The following is a 17,651-nucleotide window of genomic DNA, read 5'->3' as shown; positions in this document are numbered from 1 at the left end:
AACAGCTTGCGACTGAGTTTCTTACATGACTATGACACTGGAAAAGTGGACTTTTGGATGAAAGAAATCAGGGGAAAGATAACTAACTGTAGACCTGTACAGCTGCGGAAGTGGTAGTGATCCAAGATCTGCACTTAAAAACCAAAAAGGACAAATTTTCCTTCCCCAATGGCTACTTTAAAAAAACAGCAAACTTTCTTCTCTTGTTGATATAATGAGTCGATATAATAATATTTTTCGTTTTCATTGGATGTTAGGTTCTTATTTTGGCCTCTCAGGAGTCTATGCAGAAGTCCTATGGAAAGATGTCATCAGCTAGCGATCAGTGATTATGAACAGTCTGTGTCCACAAAAGGCTAGTACAATACTTTTTAACCTCTCAGTTTTGCAAATGTATTAAATTCAATAAAGCATAGATGACATAATTTAGGGGGGGGGGAAAGTCCAAACAATGGGTATGACCTGATTCTAGTTCAGAATATGCATGTTCTCGGACCTGTTTGGTGCTTGCCCTGCTGCTGTGCATCGCTTGGGGTGTGTATGTAGACCTGTTGGACCAACCTGATGACTAGCTGAGAACAGAGCAAGCCCTCAGACAGATAAATGAGCAATCTCAGCTATGTTCTTCAAACTAGATTCACTTCCTGTCCTGCCCAAGCCCATGAAACTTGTTATTTGAATGCTTTAAATACTGATTTCATTGCTGGGACATCAAATGAACATCTCTTGGCAAATCACACCTTTCAGAACTAGACAGTAAAAACACAGCCAGCCTGATTAATCACCCTGCATTTCTAAAAGGCTACGACATATACTAAATCAAACTTACACAAAATCAAACCAAGTGACTCAAGCTTCAACCTGCACCACAGATTGGTCCTTTTGAGGGGAATATGTAGAGCACACGAGCACTGGACATCTGCTGCTTGTGTATTTAGTATATAATTAGTAAATTATACTCTGCCAGTGCTTTCCTTTTTCCTGGTGAGAAAGGTATTTTCAACACCTGCACATCTCTGGTTCTAAATTGACAAAAATCAGTTTCTATGTTGTTTGTATCTCTGCTGGATCATCCAGAAATCCTTCACTCCCTAAAGTATCACTGAAAATGTAACAACATATATGGTATTCACCTTTTGAGCTTTTCTATTAGACTATTGTTTCTGATACTGTACTTTATTAAACACTTTACTACAAGCTACAGTAGTACAAGGCTGCTTTTGTGTGTTAAACAGAATGCATCTTTTCTCTCCACTGCCCAGCATTTTGAGGCCATCCTGCAGCACGGAGCAATAGGAGCTCATCATGATGCATGTAGGAAGGGGGAGTCCCCTCTCCGAGAACGTTCGATGCAACGACAGCACCCAATGGATGAGCTAGAGGGACGTAGAGGAGTTAAGTAGCCTCCAGACACATTGCAAATGAATCCCCAGTGAAAACTTTTTATCAGCTATGTCCCACATTTTATTTTAAAAGATCCTAGTCCAAGCCTGCCCAGGTTTTGACTTTTCAAGCTTTGACTGAATATATAAAAACAAAACTAAAAACGCGCAGGTTTTCTCCCCCCAGAATAGGTGCAAAACATGGAATTTTACCTGCGCTGTGTGCTTCACTTCTGCCTGAAATTGCCCCATTCCAACCCTAAACCACACCTTGTAGGACTCGTAGAAATATATAAACAAAGAAAGAAGCTACAAGCGTAGGAAGAATAAAAGGCAGAGTAAGAAGCAAAATATACAGGAAAATGTATAAACAATATATAAAATGTACAGGAAAAACGGTCATTTTATTGAGTAATAATATGACAATGTGGATTAACATATTAAAACATCAGTTATTTCAGTCTTAAGAACCCCTTTTTTACAGAGTAGGAAAACTCCATCTTGAGTTACTCTGACTTTATTACAGATAGACTATTTCCAGGCACCATCTTCTCTCATCGGCTCGGTTTTCCTCCGAGTTGAGCAGACGTGGGGTCCGTTGGGCACTGGCTGGGAGGTGTGTGTGTGCCTAGGGCTGCAGCCTGGCTGCACAGCAGTGGCACAGGGTCACAGGACCTCACGCCAATGAAAGGGTGTGAGAAACTGGCAGAGGCACAATAAAGCAATTTCTATATATGCTGTACGTATACAGCCCACTGGGAGGCCCTGCAACCATAAAGGGGGAGAGTGGCTGCTGCAGGTCTTGGTAAATAGGACTGGAAGTGCCAAGGATGGTGGAGTGGAAGCAAAAGCTAAGGTCCCCTCTGGCCTAGTGCCAAGCAGTGTGCCTCTGGGGCACTGTGAAGCCAGTCTACGTAGCAGCCAAGGAGCGGAGCCCTGCTCTGGGGCCGTGGTGGCGAGGTAGGGACTCTTGCAGGCAGCCTTTGTTGCGGTCAATGGCGGCATCGAAATCCTCCCTGCTTGTGCCGAAGAGACAGGTTAGGTGTCCCTGCTGAGTTACGCTGATGGTTTTGCAATGGATGCCACACTGAGCGCTGGTGCGGTGGGGTTTCCAGGGATGCTGTGGGTCCATTGGGGTGCTGCTGGGCTGAAGTTTGCCTGCATCTGAGGGGAAGGGTATGTGGCGGTGGGTCTCTGCCCAACCATGTCTCCAGGCTGGCACAGCTGCTTCTTCCCTTGCGCTTCTGTTTGGCTTTCTCGGTCAGGAAAAGTAGATGTAAAGGGTGTCACTAATCTCCTGTTGCTTGTCCTGAAGGTCCTCCAGCCCATGCGCACAGCAGCACTCTCGGGAAGGATGGAATGAAATGCAGCTCTGCCTCATGGGGCTGCCAGGAGGTGTGCTTGCTGTGCGGGAAAGCTGTGCTTCTGACCTGCTCAGCAAAGCACTCTGGTCCTGTACGTGCTGGACGGGTGAGGGTATTCCAATAGGAGGTCTTTGGTAGAAAAGGAATAAATTTTTCTATAGGATTATAAAATATAACTGGGCTTGAAGCTAGGGTCACCTCTGGAAAAGTAGTTTATTCTGGCTCTGGTAGAGTCCTACTGAAATTAACCGACAACAATAGAAATTACTATCCTGTAAGGAATAGATACAAATTCCAATTTAAGAAAGATACAAGACCTAAAATTAATTCACCAGCGTTCAAGAAAAATCAATGCTTCCTTTTATTCACTCTAAGCTTTCCCTGTTCTTGTTAATTTGTGTGCCACCGCAGACCTCTTTAAGACCAGAGCTAAAGATAATTTGAATGAGCCTGCCAGGTCTGAGTTCCCGCAAGCTCTAGGGAAATACCAACTCCTGTCTGGCTTTGAATTTTTATTTCTAGTTTTAGTAAATTAATTTAACTTTCTATATTGCTTCCATCTTAACATATTGCAGAAACTTTTTGCTTTGAGGGAGCAATAAACTATATAAATGAGCCGATGTCTAGGAAACAGCATCTGTCACAGTGGGGATCCGGCAATTCTTTACTGACAAGAGTTTTGTGAAGCTTATTGAATACTTGAGGAAAAATTGTAGGATGCTTAACAAGAATTTGCTAATACATTAACTTCAGGGCAAAGAGTGAATGCAGTCTGCACTCTGCCTTCCTGAGCTTCACATGGGGTCCACTTGCAGACTTGAGTACTGGCATCTCTTCTCAGAACAGTGAAGGCTTACCAGCATGACGCTTCTTAATCTTAACACACTTTTCTTGACTGCACAGCTAGATCAAATAGCCCTTACAGGTCTCATGTAGGACTGTGAGCTGTACTGTAAAGGTAAAGGACAATATTTGCCCTGAAATTAGCATCTTATAGCTCATGTAACTAGACAAACCATTCTTCACAAAAACCAGACTAGAACCAAGCTGACTTCATTATGAACAGACACATCAGTATTTTTGTATTTATTAAATTAAAACCACACAAAATATAACTGCACACAAGAACACACATCTGATATTCCAATGTCATATCTCACAAATAAAAATCTCTTGATGTAACTCTTCCCTTTTATTAGCAGAAATCCAATTTGCAAACAGTTTTTAACCGTGGAGGCTTTAACTCATCAAAACAAGTTGAGTTCCCCTTTCTAGGAATACATCATAACCACACACAGACACACACACAGAGATCAAAGGCAAGTTCTGCAGCCCTGAAGTAGATGAAACTTCTATAGCAAACTTGCCTGTGTCTGCAGAATAAGTAAATTTCTGTTATTTTCATAGTTTGTCATTTACAAGCAAACTTATTTAATATTTTTAAATACTTAAAACAAATTTCACTTAACAAGTATTTACAAAATCTTTACTAAAGATCAACATCCTGCATAAAGGTGACCTCACGGATATATTGTTGCTACCATGCTACAGTTTGCACAGAAGGGGTATCAAGGCCATTGCTAGTTTTGGAAGGCTTAAAGCCTTTCTTGATATAGCATAAAGACATGAACCTATGGAAGGCAGAAGAGGTCATAATTTCAGTGCAATTACCCATTCATGACTTGTTTTAAGTACATCAAGACGATGAGTCCAAAAGACTTGGTTTTTGAATTATTGACCATTTAGTTCTTTAAGAACTGATTTCATGGAAAGTTTTCAGGCCATCACATTTGTCTTCTACTGGTGATACGAAGAAGTTGCATAGGGACCTTCCTCATTCTCCGCCTCTCTAAAAAGAAAATGATCATAATCATCAGATCAGGAACATACCATGTCTCAACAGTAAAACCGTAATGCAGATATCTGTTTTGATCTATTAGGAAAACTGGTTAAGACTGGCATTGCCTAACAAGAATACTACTTGCACTATACTACTGTTCATTAGGCATCTCTGGAGTTCTCATTATGTTGTTTCAAGAACAGAATGCTGAAAACAAGTAAAGCTGTTCAACAACATCAGAATGTATTTAGAGTTTAATGAACTATTCTTGACACTACAGTGCCAAATCAATGAGAAATACTGTAAAGGATAAACAAGTGGAGGACATGCTGGAGTTCTGGTACCGATGCTTTCAATTTCTTTTTTTAAAAAAGCAAGCTTAGCTGTAGGTTTGTTTCAGCCTTTTGAATGGCAGCGTGTGCAGTTGGACCAAATGAGGCAAGAACAGGAGCAGTCCATCATCGTTTTAGCTGGATCTGTGTCTTTCTTGATGCTGCAAGGATATTCCCTGAGTGGGCTCCTTGATGTATACTTCCTGTACATTAATCAATATTGAGACTGATCACTTGGATTTTCTTGGGAGAAAATAGTTGCCCACAAGTGCTATTGTTAATGCAATGACTAGATAAACCAAAGTAGTGTCGCTATTAAAAATCCTCATGAAAAAATGAGGATTGCCTACTGTTTACTTGATAATATTGCCTTTAAAAAAAAAAGTCATTATGTAAACTTATTGCAGTGCAGCATCCAGCGCTAATTCAAACATGCTAAATTCTCAAAAGATCGTTGTTTTCTACTACTGTAGCCTCAAAATTATGTTTCTGAGAGCCTATTCTTAAAGCTGCTGCCAATTATAGTGTTTTGTTGAGAACGCAAAGACTTAACAGTTGTGACACTGTGAGCTTCAAAGGATTTCCAGTTACTTTTAATACTCTATGTGCCTCCATATAAAGGTACAGTTATTCAAATAGTCTAATAAAGGTATAAGGTAAAAACTATATATTTCAATAGTATCCCAAACCCAAATCATGCAGACTTTTCCCTACTAACTTCTAAACGTGATTATTTATGTACAAGATAAATTTCATATAACAGCCCCAGAAGAGAGTCAGAGGAAAGAGCCCTACAAACTAACCGGGCGGCTGAGTAACTTGCACTCATTTTCCCAGCCCTTCCCTGTTCCTGGGTAGTCCAGCAAAATTATCTTCTTAAGCCAAAGACATGATACTGCTTTTGCCTTGAAACAATCTTGTCAAAAAAATGAAACCTCAAAAAAACAGGGTTTGGGTGAAACTGGTCGTTACTGCAGGGATGTGTGGTTACAGTAGTACTGAAAACAGATTTTAGCCTTTCTTACAAATACTACATCTATTTACACTAGTGATGCTACAGACCCAGTAGCAAGCATGATTCTGAAGATACAGCTGATCTGTGTATATTTAAGTAGTATCTTTCCTTATATCATCAATTCTGCATTGCAAAACTGCCACAGAATACTGTAATTTGCAGATGCTGTTCATAAAACCTGGCATAACAGTAAAGTAAGGAAGCAAACAATTCATGTTTGGTTGAGTAAGCACTAAAGCACTTTTGATCTATAATTGTCTCAATAAAACGCATTTCAAAACTTTTTTTCAGAATTGAAACCTATCAACACACCAAGCTTGTAAGATTGGACTGCAGGACTGTAAAACTCAACCATAACTACTTGGCTGAGGCTAAATATTTTAAAAAGTATATTCTGAGGCTCTGATATACGCCCTTCTGGGGCAATGGGTTTCTAGCCATGTATGCCCAGAACATAGTTGCAAATAGCAATCTCCTGCTAGTTTGTAAGGATGAAGAACTTCTGCATTTTCAGAGCTTTGACTGTCCAGTAGGGAAAAAGCTTACTGTCTATGCTGTACAATGAAAATTACTTTGTACTTCTTTGTTTTGTTATGTTTCCCCTTTAAGGAGAATAGAACATGGCAGAGTTAGAGCAAAAGACCTTCCTTCTAACCAGAGGCTGTCAGAATTGGCCTTTCAGTCTTTTTTCTTGAAAGCCTTAATACAGGAATAACATCCATCATGACATGGCAACAGCCAAACACTGGACTGAAATTAGCTGCAGTTGCTTATGGTGGATAGTAGGGGTGAATATGGAGAACTGAAGAGTTAAAATAGTGATGTTCAGGTCTTCAGAGTAACAAAACAGCTACTCTAAGCTGTTTTGTCTCCACTTCCCCGGTGAAATATGCACTTGGACTACAGGCTTTTACTTGGCATTTGTCAGTACAGGGCAGAAGGCTGGCCCCTGAGTCACAGCCAGCTTTGAGGGGTTTCTGTATGTGGCAGGGACATAAAAACCATGTAGTAGGTCATTACGCTTGAACCTAAGCAAAGCAGCAACTGGATGTAACGTGCAAAATAAACTTCTGACCAAGGCACGCTGCAGTTGGCAGTAAGGGCAGTAAGGGCTGGCAACAACAGCTTCTACCCTTCTATCCCAGACTGCAGTACTAGGCTATGTGAAGAGGTCTACAACACATTACTCCAAACCAAGGTAATGGCCAGGAAATGTTGCTGATGTAGATCTTCAGAACTATACATAGCAAGTACAAGTCTGTTCTGATGGCTTAAAAACAAGCCAAGCTTTATATGAAATAAAATTACATAGTAGTAGCTATGGCCCACAAGCAACAACATGGCAGTATGTGTATGTTTAACAACCAAACAATTTTCTTCACTTTTAAGATGCTTAAAATAGTGAAGTGGTAAGTCACTGCAACATTCTCCTTCGGGCAAAGTGAAAGGAACAGCAGAGCATGTCAGTCCTTCATAGCATTGTCTCTTCCAGTTCACTGTTGCTGCTTTGCCCAGCAGGTTACAGGAGCTGAAAGACATCTCCTGCAAGCTATTGTATGCATCAGGCCACAATAAAAATTGCCAATAACCACTGCTGTAAGACCAAGCACACCTGAGTGTGAACAAGTAAACCTGAATCCAATGCTTGGATGCTTCTAGAATCCACAATTAAACAAGGCAGCAATCCGAGTTTGTGAGTTAATAGCTTTTGGAAGTCTGAAAACAGGATTCTCCACAGGCAACCTCCTCAATTGAGTTACCTGTTTTCTCAGCTGATAGCCAATGATGGTGAACAATTATTGGACAAATTAACTCAATTAGTTATCGATTTCAAATGCTTCAACACCCTACTCTTTTGTAGGTTCAGGTCAAGGTAACTGAGCAGATGACAACACATTGTTCTGCTCTAGTGCTGCATACCAGTTAATTACATTGGCTCATATAAGCAATAGTGATTCAGTTACAAGTTTTTCAAAATGAGTCACTAAAAGGCAAATGCAGAAAGTTGTGACCTGTCCCAGAAGCACAGTATATGGCCCACAGTACCACACTAAAATATTAAGGACTCTGTGAAGACCTTTCATTAGACCTCTGGTGCTCAAACACCTAATACAGAAAGCATCACTAAACTTGATGTCAGTTTTGGCATCCTGAAACATGCATAACAGCATCTTGGGCAAGATGAAACACTACTGTATTTTCTCAAACTATTACAAGCTGCTTTTCTTCCATGTATGGATAAAACTAATAATGGGTATTCTTCCCCAATATGCAAATACATGAGTTAGTGACATATGCTACAAACAACTATATTAATATTTTTGCATTTCTTTTGGCCTATTATAAAAATATTGCTCAAACCAAAAACAGGTCTCATTGCCTTAAGCTGCTCACCTAGACCTCCATCTTGGGTAAATATGCCAGATTGGGGGATTCATTAACCAATGATTTTTTGCTCAACGAAATGCTTTAGTACAAGTAGCATTACATGCAGCTCTAGCCATATGCTTCCTTAAACTCCAAAAGTGAAAGGCTGTTGGCACAAACCGAGTGGATCACATTCTATAATCTTTAATGCTTGTCTACCTGCATAGCTAATTAAGTTTAGTATCTAGCCTAAATCTGCACCTATGTGCTCCTCAATTGTTCTACCTAACAGCAAGAGGCTTTAGCTGGGAAGAAGCTGACTTTAGAGATTAATATACTTTATTCCTCTGAGAGCACTTAAAGGGGTGACTTCAAGAGTTATGATTAAACAATGTCATTCACCTTAAGCTGTCTTTGTATCACAAAGCAGTTTCTGACTATGAAACTGCCTGCATAGTTTGATCGGAATCAGTGCATGAATGTGCATTCTTGGCAACTTCAAGGGAGACCAAAGTAAAGAGCAATTTAAGAGATGTCATGATTCTCTCCATCGGTCAAATCAGGCTCACAAGTATGGTGAGAAGTTATGACTCTTCAAGTTCTGGAACTGACAGTCTGCTTCTGCTTGCAGTTTTCTTAATTCCAGTATCCCTTTTGGTGGTAGTAGCTGTAACTCCAGGTGCTCCCTTCTTACTCTCAAGCAGGCACTTAGGTACACTGCAGTGCTGGTGCATGTCACGTTCTAAACAGGCCTTGAGAAGGCAATCTGAATACAGAAGGCCAGAGTAGCTGGAAACAGCACTCAATTTCATCAATGGCTTTCACTCTAAGAATTTAAAATTTACATATTCATAAAGCTGGTTTACTATCATGATGGATGTCCAATTTCCAAGGCTTCCTGCTCCAAGCAAGGGACAGGAAAGGTATAGGCAGGAGGGAGAACAGGTGCCTCCCAGGGAGCTGCTGGAGCAGAGTAAGGAATGCTGCCACCTTCCAGTGTGGGCCCAGAAAGACCATTGATGGTACATAGCTGAAAAGTATCTCCAGGGCTTTTGGCAATGGTCTCCCCCTACTCCTGCTCTCTGCAAGGAGGAAACATTCTGCAAACTCCCTGTAAACGTTCATTTTGGTCCTTTGGCACTTTCTGTCAGACTGTAAAGGGGTGAATGCAGTCAGAGAAGATAAGGCAAGGATGGCTTTTGTGAGCCAGGACTGAAAGCCAGAGGTGTTGGGGTGACATTATGAAGACTTTATCAGACATACAGCAAGCTTTTCTCTTCAGAAACATTCAGTAACATCCTGCTCAGCAGACAGCCTGCAGCTCTGAACTTCATGCTTCCTGTAGCATCGTGACCAATAAAAACCTGTGCTGTATGCATAATTAACAAAATTATCTGCTAAATCTGAACAGGAGGTGGGAAAGTAACTCATCCTCCTGCACCCATTATTGCTTGGGAGGAAATTCAGTACCAGGCCTTCATTTCCCAAGCAATATGTAACTTAAGCAATATAGGAAATGGATATTAGTAGTAGCAGTGTAGTATTTGTGCGGTGTCACTCTCAGTGTATTGGCTCTGCTCACAGTGCAGCAAGGTCTAAGTGAATTTCCTTCTGTAAATTAGCATGTTATTTTATTGAAGGGATGTGTAAATAATTGCCTTCCTCTAGCAGGGATGGTAGTTTCCTGTGACCCAGCTTAACTGCTGGGTCAACACCTACTCTAATCTGTGTTAGATACATATGTCTAATGATCCGAGAGTTGGCAGTGTGCATTTTGATAGATGCTCTACATTGTTTCAAATACAACAATGCAAGTGAAAGAGTTTGAATAGAGAAGGATCTGAGTTCCAACAGCTGTTTTTCCTCTTTCATGTAATCAATTCAAAAGAAAATAATTCACAAGTGAATTACCAAGATGTGCAAGTGTTCCAGCCTTCCCTGAGACTGTAACTCTAAACCAGTGTCCTTCTGGCAATGTTGTATGAGACCTGTACGTGGAGTGCACTAGGTAATGACTTACCTTAAGCTGTCTTCTGGGTTATTTCTCCAAATGAGGCATGTCTAATTGCTAAATGTAATATACTGCTCCCCCTTCAAATTTTTGTCTACTGAATGAAGTTTTTAAGTTGCTGAAATAGTCCCTTAACTTCCTAAACAAATGATGGGACTGTATGCTCAACAGATTTGGTCCTGAAAAGTTACTTCCTTCTTAAAATGAAAAGTATGTTACTTGCACTCAAAATCAAAGTACGTGGAGCGAACCAGGATTATGGAAGAAGTTTTGCATTAAACGAATTTGCAAAAGTAAACCAGATATCTGCGGGTATAACCTATCTCCAGCTCTCTGGTAAGAGAAGCAATACCAGTCCCCTGCAGTCATACCTTTTATAGTCATGAGAAAGGCCACCTCGGCATCACCTACTGAGGCAATTTCTGCAGAGAATAAACAGGCCAGACAACCAGCCCAGGAAACTTCTTGTGAACAAGCTGAGGAAGCTAGTTCCAAGGACATGGGAGAACAAACACTACTGAAGTCCACTCTTGCTCTAAGTCTTTCTGTACTCTCTGTGGGATGCCTTTATATATATGAGGGGATAATATCCATGGCAGAGAGGTCAAAAGGTACTGCTTTTTCTATGAGTAAAGTGTGTGCAAGCTCCTGGCTGTAGAAGAAATACTGAAGAAAAGACAGAAGCCTACATAGGTGGATCCATGAAGAGAGGGACGGCATAGGGAAATGAGATAGGACAGCTTAACTGAAACTGCAACATGGAGAATATTTACACAATTATAAGGCGACTTGGGACAGAAGAAAAATGCAATCATGCCTTGCTGTACGCAATCAGCTTCCACATAGGCCTTCGCTTAGTACTCTACTGAGAACTACGGGTTTGCTTAAATAGTTGCCCACTTACATAGCAAGACATCCTGGTGAATACTGGCCTTCTAGCTTTCATGGAATACTATTGCTATTCTACAAACAATGTATTGTGAGGACACCTTTATAACTGCTGTTATCAAGGCACCTGCTAATGGTGTCCTCTGACTGTATCTGGTGCATGATAATAGCATAGACTTGCTGTTGACAAATTAAAACTACAGATGCTGTCTGAGCTACCCCACAAAGAGGGTTCAGCTTAGACTAAAAAGCTTTCAGGATGAGATTAAGATGCTTAATACTAAAAGCGCCATTTACCTGACATTGTCATCTTTTAGTTTTCTGGCTGCTTGTTTGGATAACTTAATCTGCAAGTCCAACCTCTGCAGGAAATCTTTGGCAGACAGTTCTTCTGGTGCAGTGGGCTGATTGTCAGGCTCTTGAGGACTGGGAGAAGAACTACTTTCTTCCTGAACTGTAACTAGTCCTTCATCACAAGAAGGGGAGCTGTCAACAGTTTCATTCTCAGGAGACTCCAGTGAATTAAGTCCATTGAACAGTAATGGTTTCTCTGATATAACAGGAATATTCAGGGTTTTCCTCAGAAATATACAGTCATTAGTGAACAGTTTATTTGCCCTCTTTATTTGTTCCATCTGAAAAAGATAGGAAAAATGTAAGTCATTAGGTTTTGGCAAAGCATAAAGCACTAACTTTCTGAAGTAGTACAGTAACCTCTAGCTACAATAAATCTACACTTTCTTTGCAGCAACAATGACTTCAGGAAAGGATTTTTTTGCATTCAAAGTGATTTCAGAGTGTATGTTCTGTCTTGGCCTTGTTAACTCAACACCCTAGCTTCTTCCTTTTATGTAGACTTGACTCCACAATATTGGTCTTTCTAAAATCTTGCACTAAGTAAAGATGCTTTTCTTGAACAGTCTTCCAGTCTCTCTACAGGCTCACATAAACAACTTGCCAAAGAATAAAAATTTATTGCAAAAGTGCTGCTGATTTGGATTTATATTAAAGTAAGGCTCAGAATTGCTAGCAGCTGCTGTAGGTGAACTCTCTGGTAAAAAGCATGCATAATACAAACAAGAGGTGATAAAGTTACCTTGAGCATTCTAGGACATGCTAGTTATGAACAGTCTTGGAAGAGCAGTATGTGTCTCATCCATAGTATTTTTCCCCACAGCTGATGTAACAAATCCAGACATCAGATGAAGTCCTGATTTTCAGTGAGAAGTCAGGCAGTGAAAAGAATGGGGGGACTCTATGCACCTGCATAGACTAGTGGCTGCACTTGTCCAATAAACTGAATCCACAGCATGATCAACAGCAACCTCGTGTAGGTAATAATGCATGGTAACAGCCACCACATAACTGCTAAATATGCTTTATGCAACTTTTACCCAAAGTACTTCTTACAGCCTACTCATCAGTACAGACTATCTCATGACAGAAGCAAGAAGATGACCCCATCTTTCTTCACGTACTAATGCATAAAGCCCCATTTGTCCTATACTTAACCTGAGAAGCTACTACAAATTTCATTGCTTTACAGGTGAGGAAAAGTTTCCAGTAAATGTTTATGCTATCTCCCTACTAAGAATGTTTAAGTTCTTACTCATCAAAATTTCCCTTGCAAGTGAGTAACAGTTAAACTAACTTCCTATTTCTCAACTGCAAGATTTAAAAAACCACAGAAATCAGTATCCATGATTATGTGACTTTAAGCTTTAGTTATAACCTGAACTCATGATTTCATCATGAAAAGTTGTAAGTGAAAGAAAAAAATGACCACTCTGGTCCCCTGGTGACGGCAATAAGCATAAACCCCTAATCACTACAGCACTGCAATAATAAATGCACTCTAAATAAAACCTGCTTGAAAGCAAGTATAAAGAGACCTGAAAATTCCTCTTGCCTGCATTAGAAGTGTTATTCATTTTTGTTAAACTAAATGGAGCTAAACTGAGAAAGAATAAAGACTGTAAGTCTTGTAATCATAGGAGTTTTACTGCTAGTATAGTCACCCAGAAAAAGCTGAGCGTTCTAAGCACTAGCCACTCACTACTTCAAAGTCTGAAGTATCTTCAGTTCAGCGCTTAGATGATGAAAAAATTGCTCTACCATCTTATGCTTGTCAGCCTTTAACTCTTTAAACTTTGCTCTGGAGTTCTTTCCAATTGCAAAATAAAAGACCATTGTTAACAGATAATAAGTGGGTTAGCATGCCTGTACATTTCTTACACTGAACATGCTAGCAGGGGAAGCTGTCTAAAACCAAGTAGAGATGTTAGTCTTTCTTCTCTGTGCAGATGGGAGGTTGCATGGCCACCTGCAGAACTGGAATAAATGCCTGCATGCAATGTAGACCTGCACTGTGTGGTAAGAATATCTGCTGCAGTGCCATTACAGATATGGTGTCATGTATGGATGCATTTGCTTGGGTCCTGGAAGCCTGACGAAATCTTTTTCCATAAAAATAAAGAGATTCTCTCTAGCAAGGCTAGGTGTCTGGGGGAGTGCAAGCAGTGAAAATGGTGCAGGAAAGCTCAGCAGTAAGCTATTTCTACACATTAAATATACAAAACCAGTATGCTCTACTTAAAAGCAACCCCAACCTGTTGCTGCAGATGGCTAAAATGATGGAATGATTAGATTTAATAGTCACTTTCAAAAGCTGAATAACTAATATCCAGTGTCAGATAGTAAGCTACCACTTCAAGTAAGAGCAGCTCGTTACTCTTCCAGTTCCTGAAGCCTGGAAACTATTTTTAGTTAGCCTTACACAGTAGACAGTATATTTCTAAGTTCTCTCCCAAGCTGAGCACCATCTGAAGGGCATAAGGGAATTTTCACCTGACTTAGTAATGAGACCTGTAACGGCCATCAGATGCTACTTTAAACGTCAATTGTCAAAATATCTAAAAGTTGTCTGCCTTCATGGGTATCAAAAAACATTTAAAATGCTAGCTGGAGTTTTTCTCTAAAAATACAATACAAAAGCTGAAAACTGAGATCTCTGCCACAGGAGAGCTGGAAGGTGATGCTTCAATAGCTGATAAATAATGCACTGTACTGCTGTTCTCTCTCCTACTTCACTGTAACTCTACCTCTGGTTATTTCTTCCTAAAATACCTTTTAAATACCACCTTGTGGCATTTGGAAGACTGCACCTCTGCACTGAGTAAGAATGAAATGGGAAATACTTGGTTCTAAAAAAACATCCCTCAGCCTCGGGCATTATACTTGATATGTATAATATATACTGCTCCTTCTACAACTCAGTATGACTCCGTACGTTCATATATGTATGGAGAGCAGGATTTAGCACTAGTTTTCTTAGTGCTAGGAAAACTGAACTAATTTCTGTTAGCTACAGACCTACAATAGTGAAAGCATGTGCTAAAGCCTTTGCTCTTAATACTTTAACTGAAGCCGCACTAAGGCATGAACTGGTGCTGAACTAATCCATCAAAACTGCTTCTACTGACCATGAAACAAATAGTCCTCTTCCTTCTCTCCTCAAAACGGACACCTTTGTATGATGGAAAACAGCACTCCAATGGAACCATAAACAGGAGACTAAACATGAATTCCCAGTGTTAATTTACCCAACACTGTTCAAAGGAAGACCTAATGTACCCAAGCAATACCAGATTGATAGACAGTATCTGGGAGAAAGGGGTAATGGGCAGAGGATTAGGCCAAACAAAGCACACTGATCTCTCTCTTCCAACACCTTCATCCATTGTAAACTGCCTATGCTATGTCATGCCAAGGCAGGCACTGGACAGGATGTCTCCTGCTGCAAAGTAACTCACAGTGAGGAAAACCACAGCCGGAAACTTCTAAAAACAGTAATACTGGAGGCAATGGCAGCCAAAGATAATTCTGATGTTCCCATTACAGCAACTCTCACTTCTAGCCAAGTATACAGGATGCAGGAAGCAAGTGTAATTACTCTTTAGAGACAGTTGTCCTTGTCATTGTGTGAACACACAAGATTTTTCATTTTGCTAAAAGCAAACATGTTCGCATACATTCCTACCCTGGGCTGAAACCCGTTAAAGCAGAAACACAATGGCCAATTTCAGCTAACTTGGCACTGCTCTTAGGGACATTTCATGACAGTTTAACCTTTCTCAATTGAAGTCTATAATGATGCAGCTCTGTTTTCTTAAGCAGAATATTAGCAACATTAAATCCAACAACAAATTAGATGTTTACAAAACCACCATTTACACTTTAAATACATCATTAGCACAGCAAAAGCTTATTAAACTCATACTATGAACAAAGTTTACGGTTCATAAATCAAACCTATTTTTTCAGACTGTACAGGTTCAAACCATAATTTCCCTTTAGCCTTTTTTCTAGAAAACTACTATTTTAGTAATCTGTTTTTCACTTATTGCAGTGAGCAAATACGCTTCTGAATGAAGAACAACATAGCTAAATCATTTAGGCCAGAGACTTTATCCATTATGGAAAGCACCACCAAAAATAAAAATTCAAACAAATCCAATGAGCAGCTTGGGTCACTTTGCTTTGCCCCCACAGTGAGTAAAACTTTGTTTTAATGTGGACCAATGTAAATCCAAAATGCCATTAATCCTGTTGCCAACAAGACTTGGTCAAAACTTGCTTAATCGTTCTTCAGGTAAGAGAAATACACCCTTTTCACAAAAAAGGCTGAATGCTGCTGAAGTTCCTGGAAGGCTTTAGCAGATCTTTCAGAACCAGAGAAGGAAAGGAAACCTATTCCAGTCAGAACCTATTAATTTGGTCTGCATTGTACCTCTTCTGGAAGGAGCCCAACTGGAAGGTGCTCTTTGCAGTTGACGTGCCAGTGACATTGACTGTGTTCTAGTACCTGCTGTTAGCTATGCTCATCAGCTGCTTGGCCTCAAGCAATTTTGCATGTTGAGACTACCAAATCTGTACACAGATATGTTAGTTGGTAGCTCACTGAGCCCCAAATAACCTGGAATGAAGGTAGGGTAGATGACTTCAGCTTTGTGCAGAATGGTAGTGTTTCAGGGCCTGCTGGTAGACCCTATTGGATTCTGCATGTCTCAGGCTGGCATAAGCCTTTCAACGTTTTCCACAGAAGTAAAGTTTCTTCTCTATAGGAAAAGAGTAGAAAAGCAGCAACACTTTCAAATCAGTTGTAAATCACCTCTAGGCTCACAGGTAGGTGAAAATGGAAGAATTTTTAGCCCTGAAGCTACTGGAAGAAATTCTTTTTGTCGCAGCCTATGTGCCAACCTCAAAGTAATGATTCTTTTCAAGATAAATGTAATTGCATTGGGTTGGTTTTGTTTTTAATCTGAAGCGAGTGTAGCAGTGAACTGTCATGTGAGCCCAGGTTTACTCGGTGGCAGTAAGTGCATCTCCCTTCCTGGAGGCCACTGGCCAGTCCCACCAATCCAGCACTCGCCAGTTTCAAGCCTGTGCTGCAAAAGGCCATGTGCCCTGTTCTCAGGCAGCACGAGCTTCAGCCACTGCCCATCAGAACTAGGCACTGACCCCTCCAAGCGCGTCACAAGATTCAGATGTCAGCATTTTAAACACCAAAACTCAAACCAGCACTGTAACCACAGTAAGAACGGAACCTTCTGCCCACTATGGGTAGGAAATGCTCTACGGGACAACTTAATCTTGTAACCTCTCGACTGTTTTCCATTTCTAGTGCCTTTTCCCCTTCGTCTCCGTTACTTTCTGGACCTAACAATTGCCCGCCGCCGTTATGGGACCCCATCGCACCTATCGGCCCTGCAGCCCCCGGGGCTGAGCCTCGCCCCGCCGCCCTCCCGGCTCCCCGGGCCCGCAGGCCGCTCCGGCGGCGCTCCCTTACCGTGACGCCGTACTTGAGGGCGATGCCCTGCAGCGTGTCCCCGGCGCTGAGCCGGTGCTCCACGTAGCGTTCGGCCAGCGGCGCCGCCACGCTCGCCGTACTGCCGTAGGAGCGGGCCTTGGTGTGGGCCAGCCGCTGCGACAGCTCGGCCTCCGACTCCGGCCCGCCCGGCGGCTCCTCCCGCAGCGACTCGGCCATGCTCTCGCCGCGCCTCAGCGACCGCGGCTCCGCGCCGGCTCCGGCACCGTCCTCCCGGGCATGGCGCTCCGCCCCCGCCCCCTGAGGCGCCGCCCTCCCGGCAGCGGCAACGGCAACGGCAACGGCAACGGCAACCGTAACGGTAACGGTAACGACTCTCAGCAGGCTCGCCGCGCATGCGCCGCCGCCGGCAGAGCGAGAGGCCGCACGCGCGGGGCAACACGCATGCCCACTGGCGGCTGGACGGCGCGCCTGCGCAGTGGCAGGTTTGCGCGCCTCGGGGCGCCTCAGAGGGTGGTGGCGGTGGTGGGGCAACCTGCGGTCGGCCCCAGTGAACTCTTAACGCCTTTGGCTGATACTCAAGGTGACAAAGTATTCACATTTTCCTAGAAAACCATTACTGAGC

At 41.8% G+C, this 17,651-nt stretch overlaps 1 protein-coding gene across 3 annotated transcripts; it reads right to left on the bottom strand.

Annotated features, from left to right (window-relative positions):
- Positions 1 to 1,789: 1,789 nt before the first annotated feature.
- On the bottom strand, positions 1,790 to 17,381 carry LYSMD2 (LysM domain containing 2). Of its 3 annotated transcripts, none has more exons than XM_082489078.1 (3): positions 17,048 to 17,381; positions 11,497 to 11,834; positions 1,790 to 4,591 (listed from the first exon to the last, which is right to left on the bottom strand). In XM_082489078.1, exons 1-3 carry the CDS (start codon positions 17,243 to 17,245, stop codon positions 4,531 to 4,533), a joined length of 597 nt encoding a protein of 198 aa, XP_082345204.1. In that variant the 5' UTR covers positions 17,246 to 17,381; the 3' UTR covers positions 1,790 to 4,530. The 3 variants fall into 3 exon arrangements, with proteins under 3 accessions (XP_082345204.1, XP_082345202.1, XP_082345203.1); XM_082489076.1 differs by having other exon boundaries at positions 1,790 to 4,595; positions 17,048 to 17,374; XM_082489077.1 differs by lacking the exon at positions 11,497 to 11,834 and having other exon boundaries at positions 1,790 to 4,595; positions 17,048 to 17,374.
- Positions 17,382 to 17,651: the final 270 nt, after the last annotated feature.

This window comes from Vanellus vanellus (assembly GCF_965231255.1).
Source record: "Vanellus vanellus genome assembly, chromosome: 11".
Taxonomy (NCBI): Eukaryota; Metazoa; Chordata; class Aves; order Charadriiformes; family Charadriidae; genus Vanellus; species Vanellus vanellus.
The sequence above is the reverse complement of the archived record's forward strand: the minus strand, read 5'-3'. Positions and strand labels throughout refer to the sequence as shown.

Bases quoted from the DNA above. Each gene is read 5' to 3' on its own strand.
- LYSMD2 (XM_082489078.1), bottom strand. From the start codon at position 17,245: ATGGCCGAGTCGCTGCGGGAGGAGCCGCCGGGCGGGCCGGAGTCGGAG. The intron at 11,835-17,047 runs GTAAGGGAGCGC...TATCTTTTTCAG, and splicing joins CCCTCAAGTACGGCGTCACG to ATGGAACAAATAAAGAGGGC. The intron at 4,592-11,496 runs GTAAATGGCGCT...CTTTTTAGAGAG, and splicing joins CTAAAAGATGACAATGTCAG to GCGGAGAATGAGGAAGGTCC.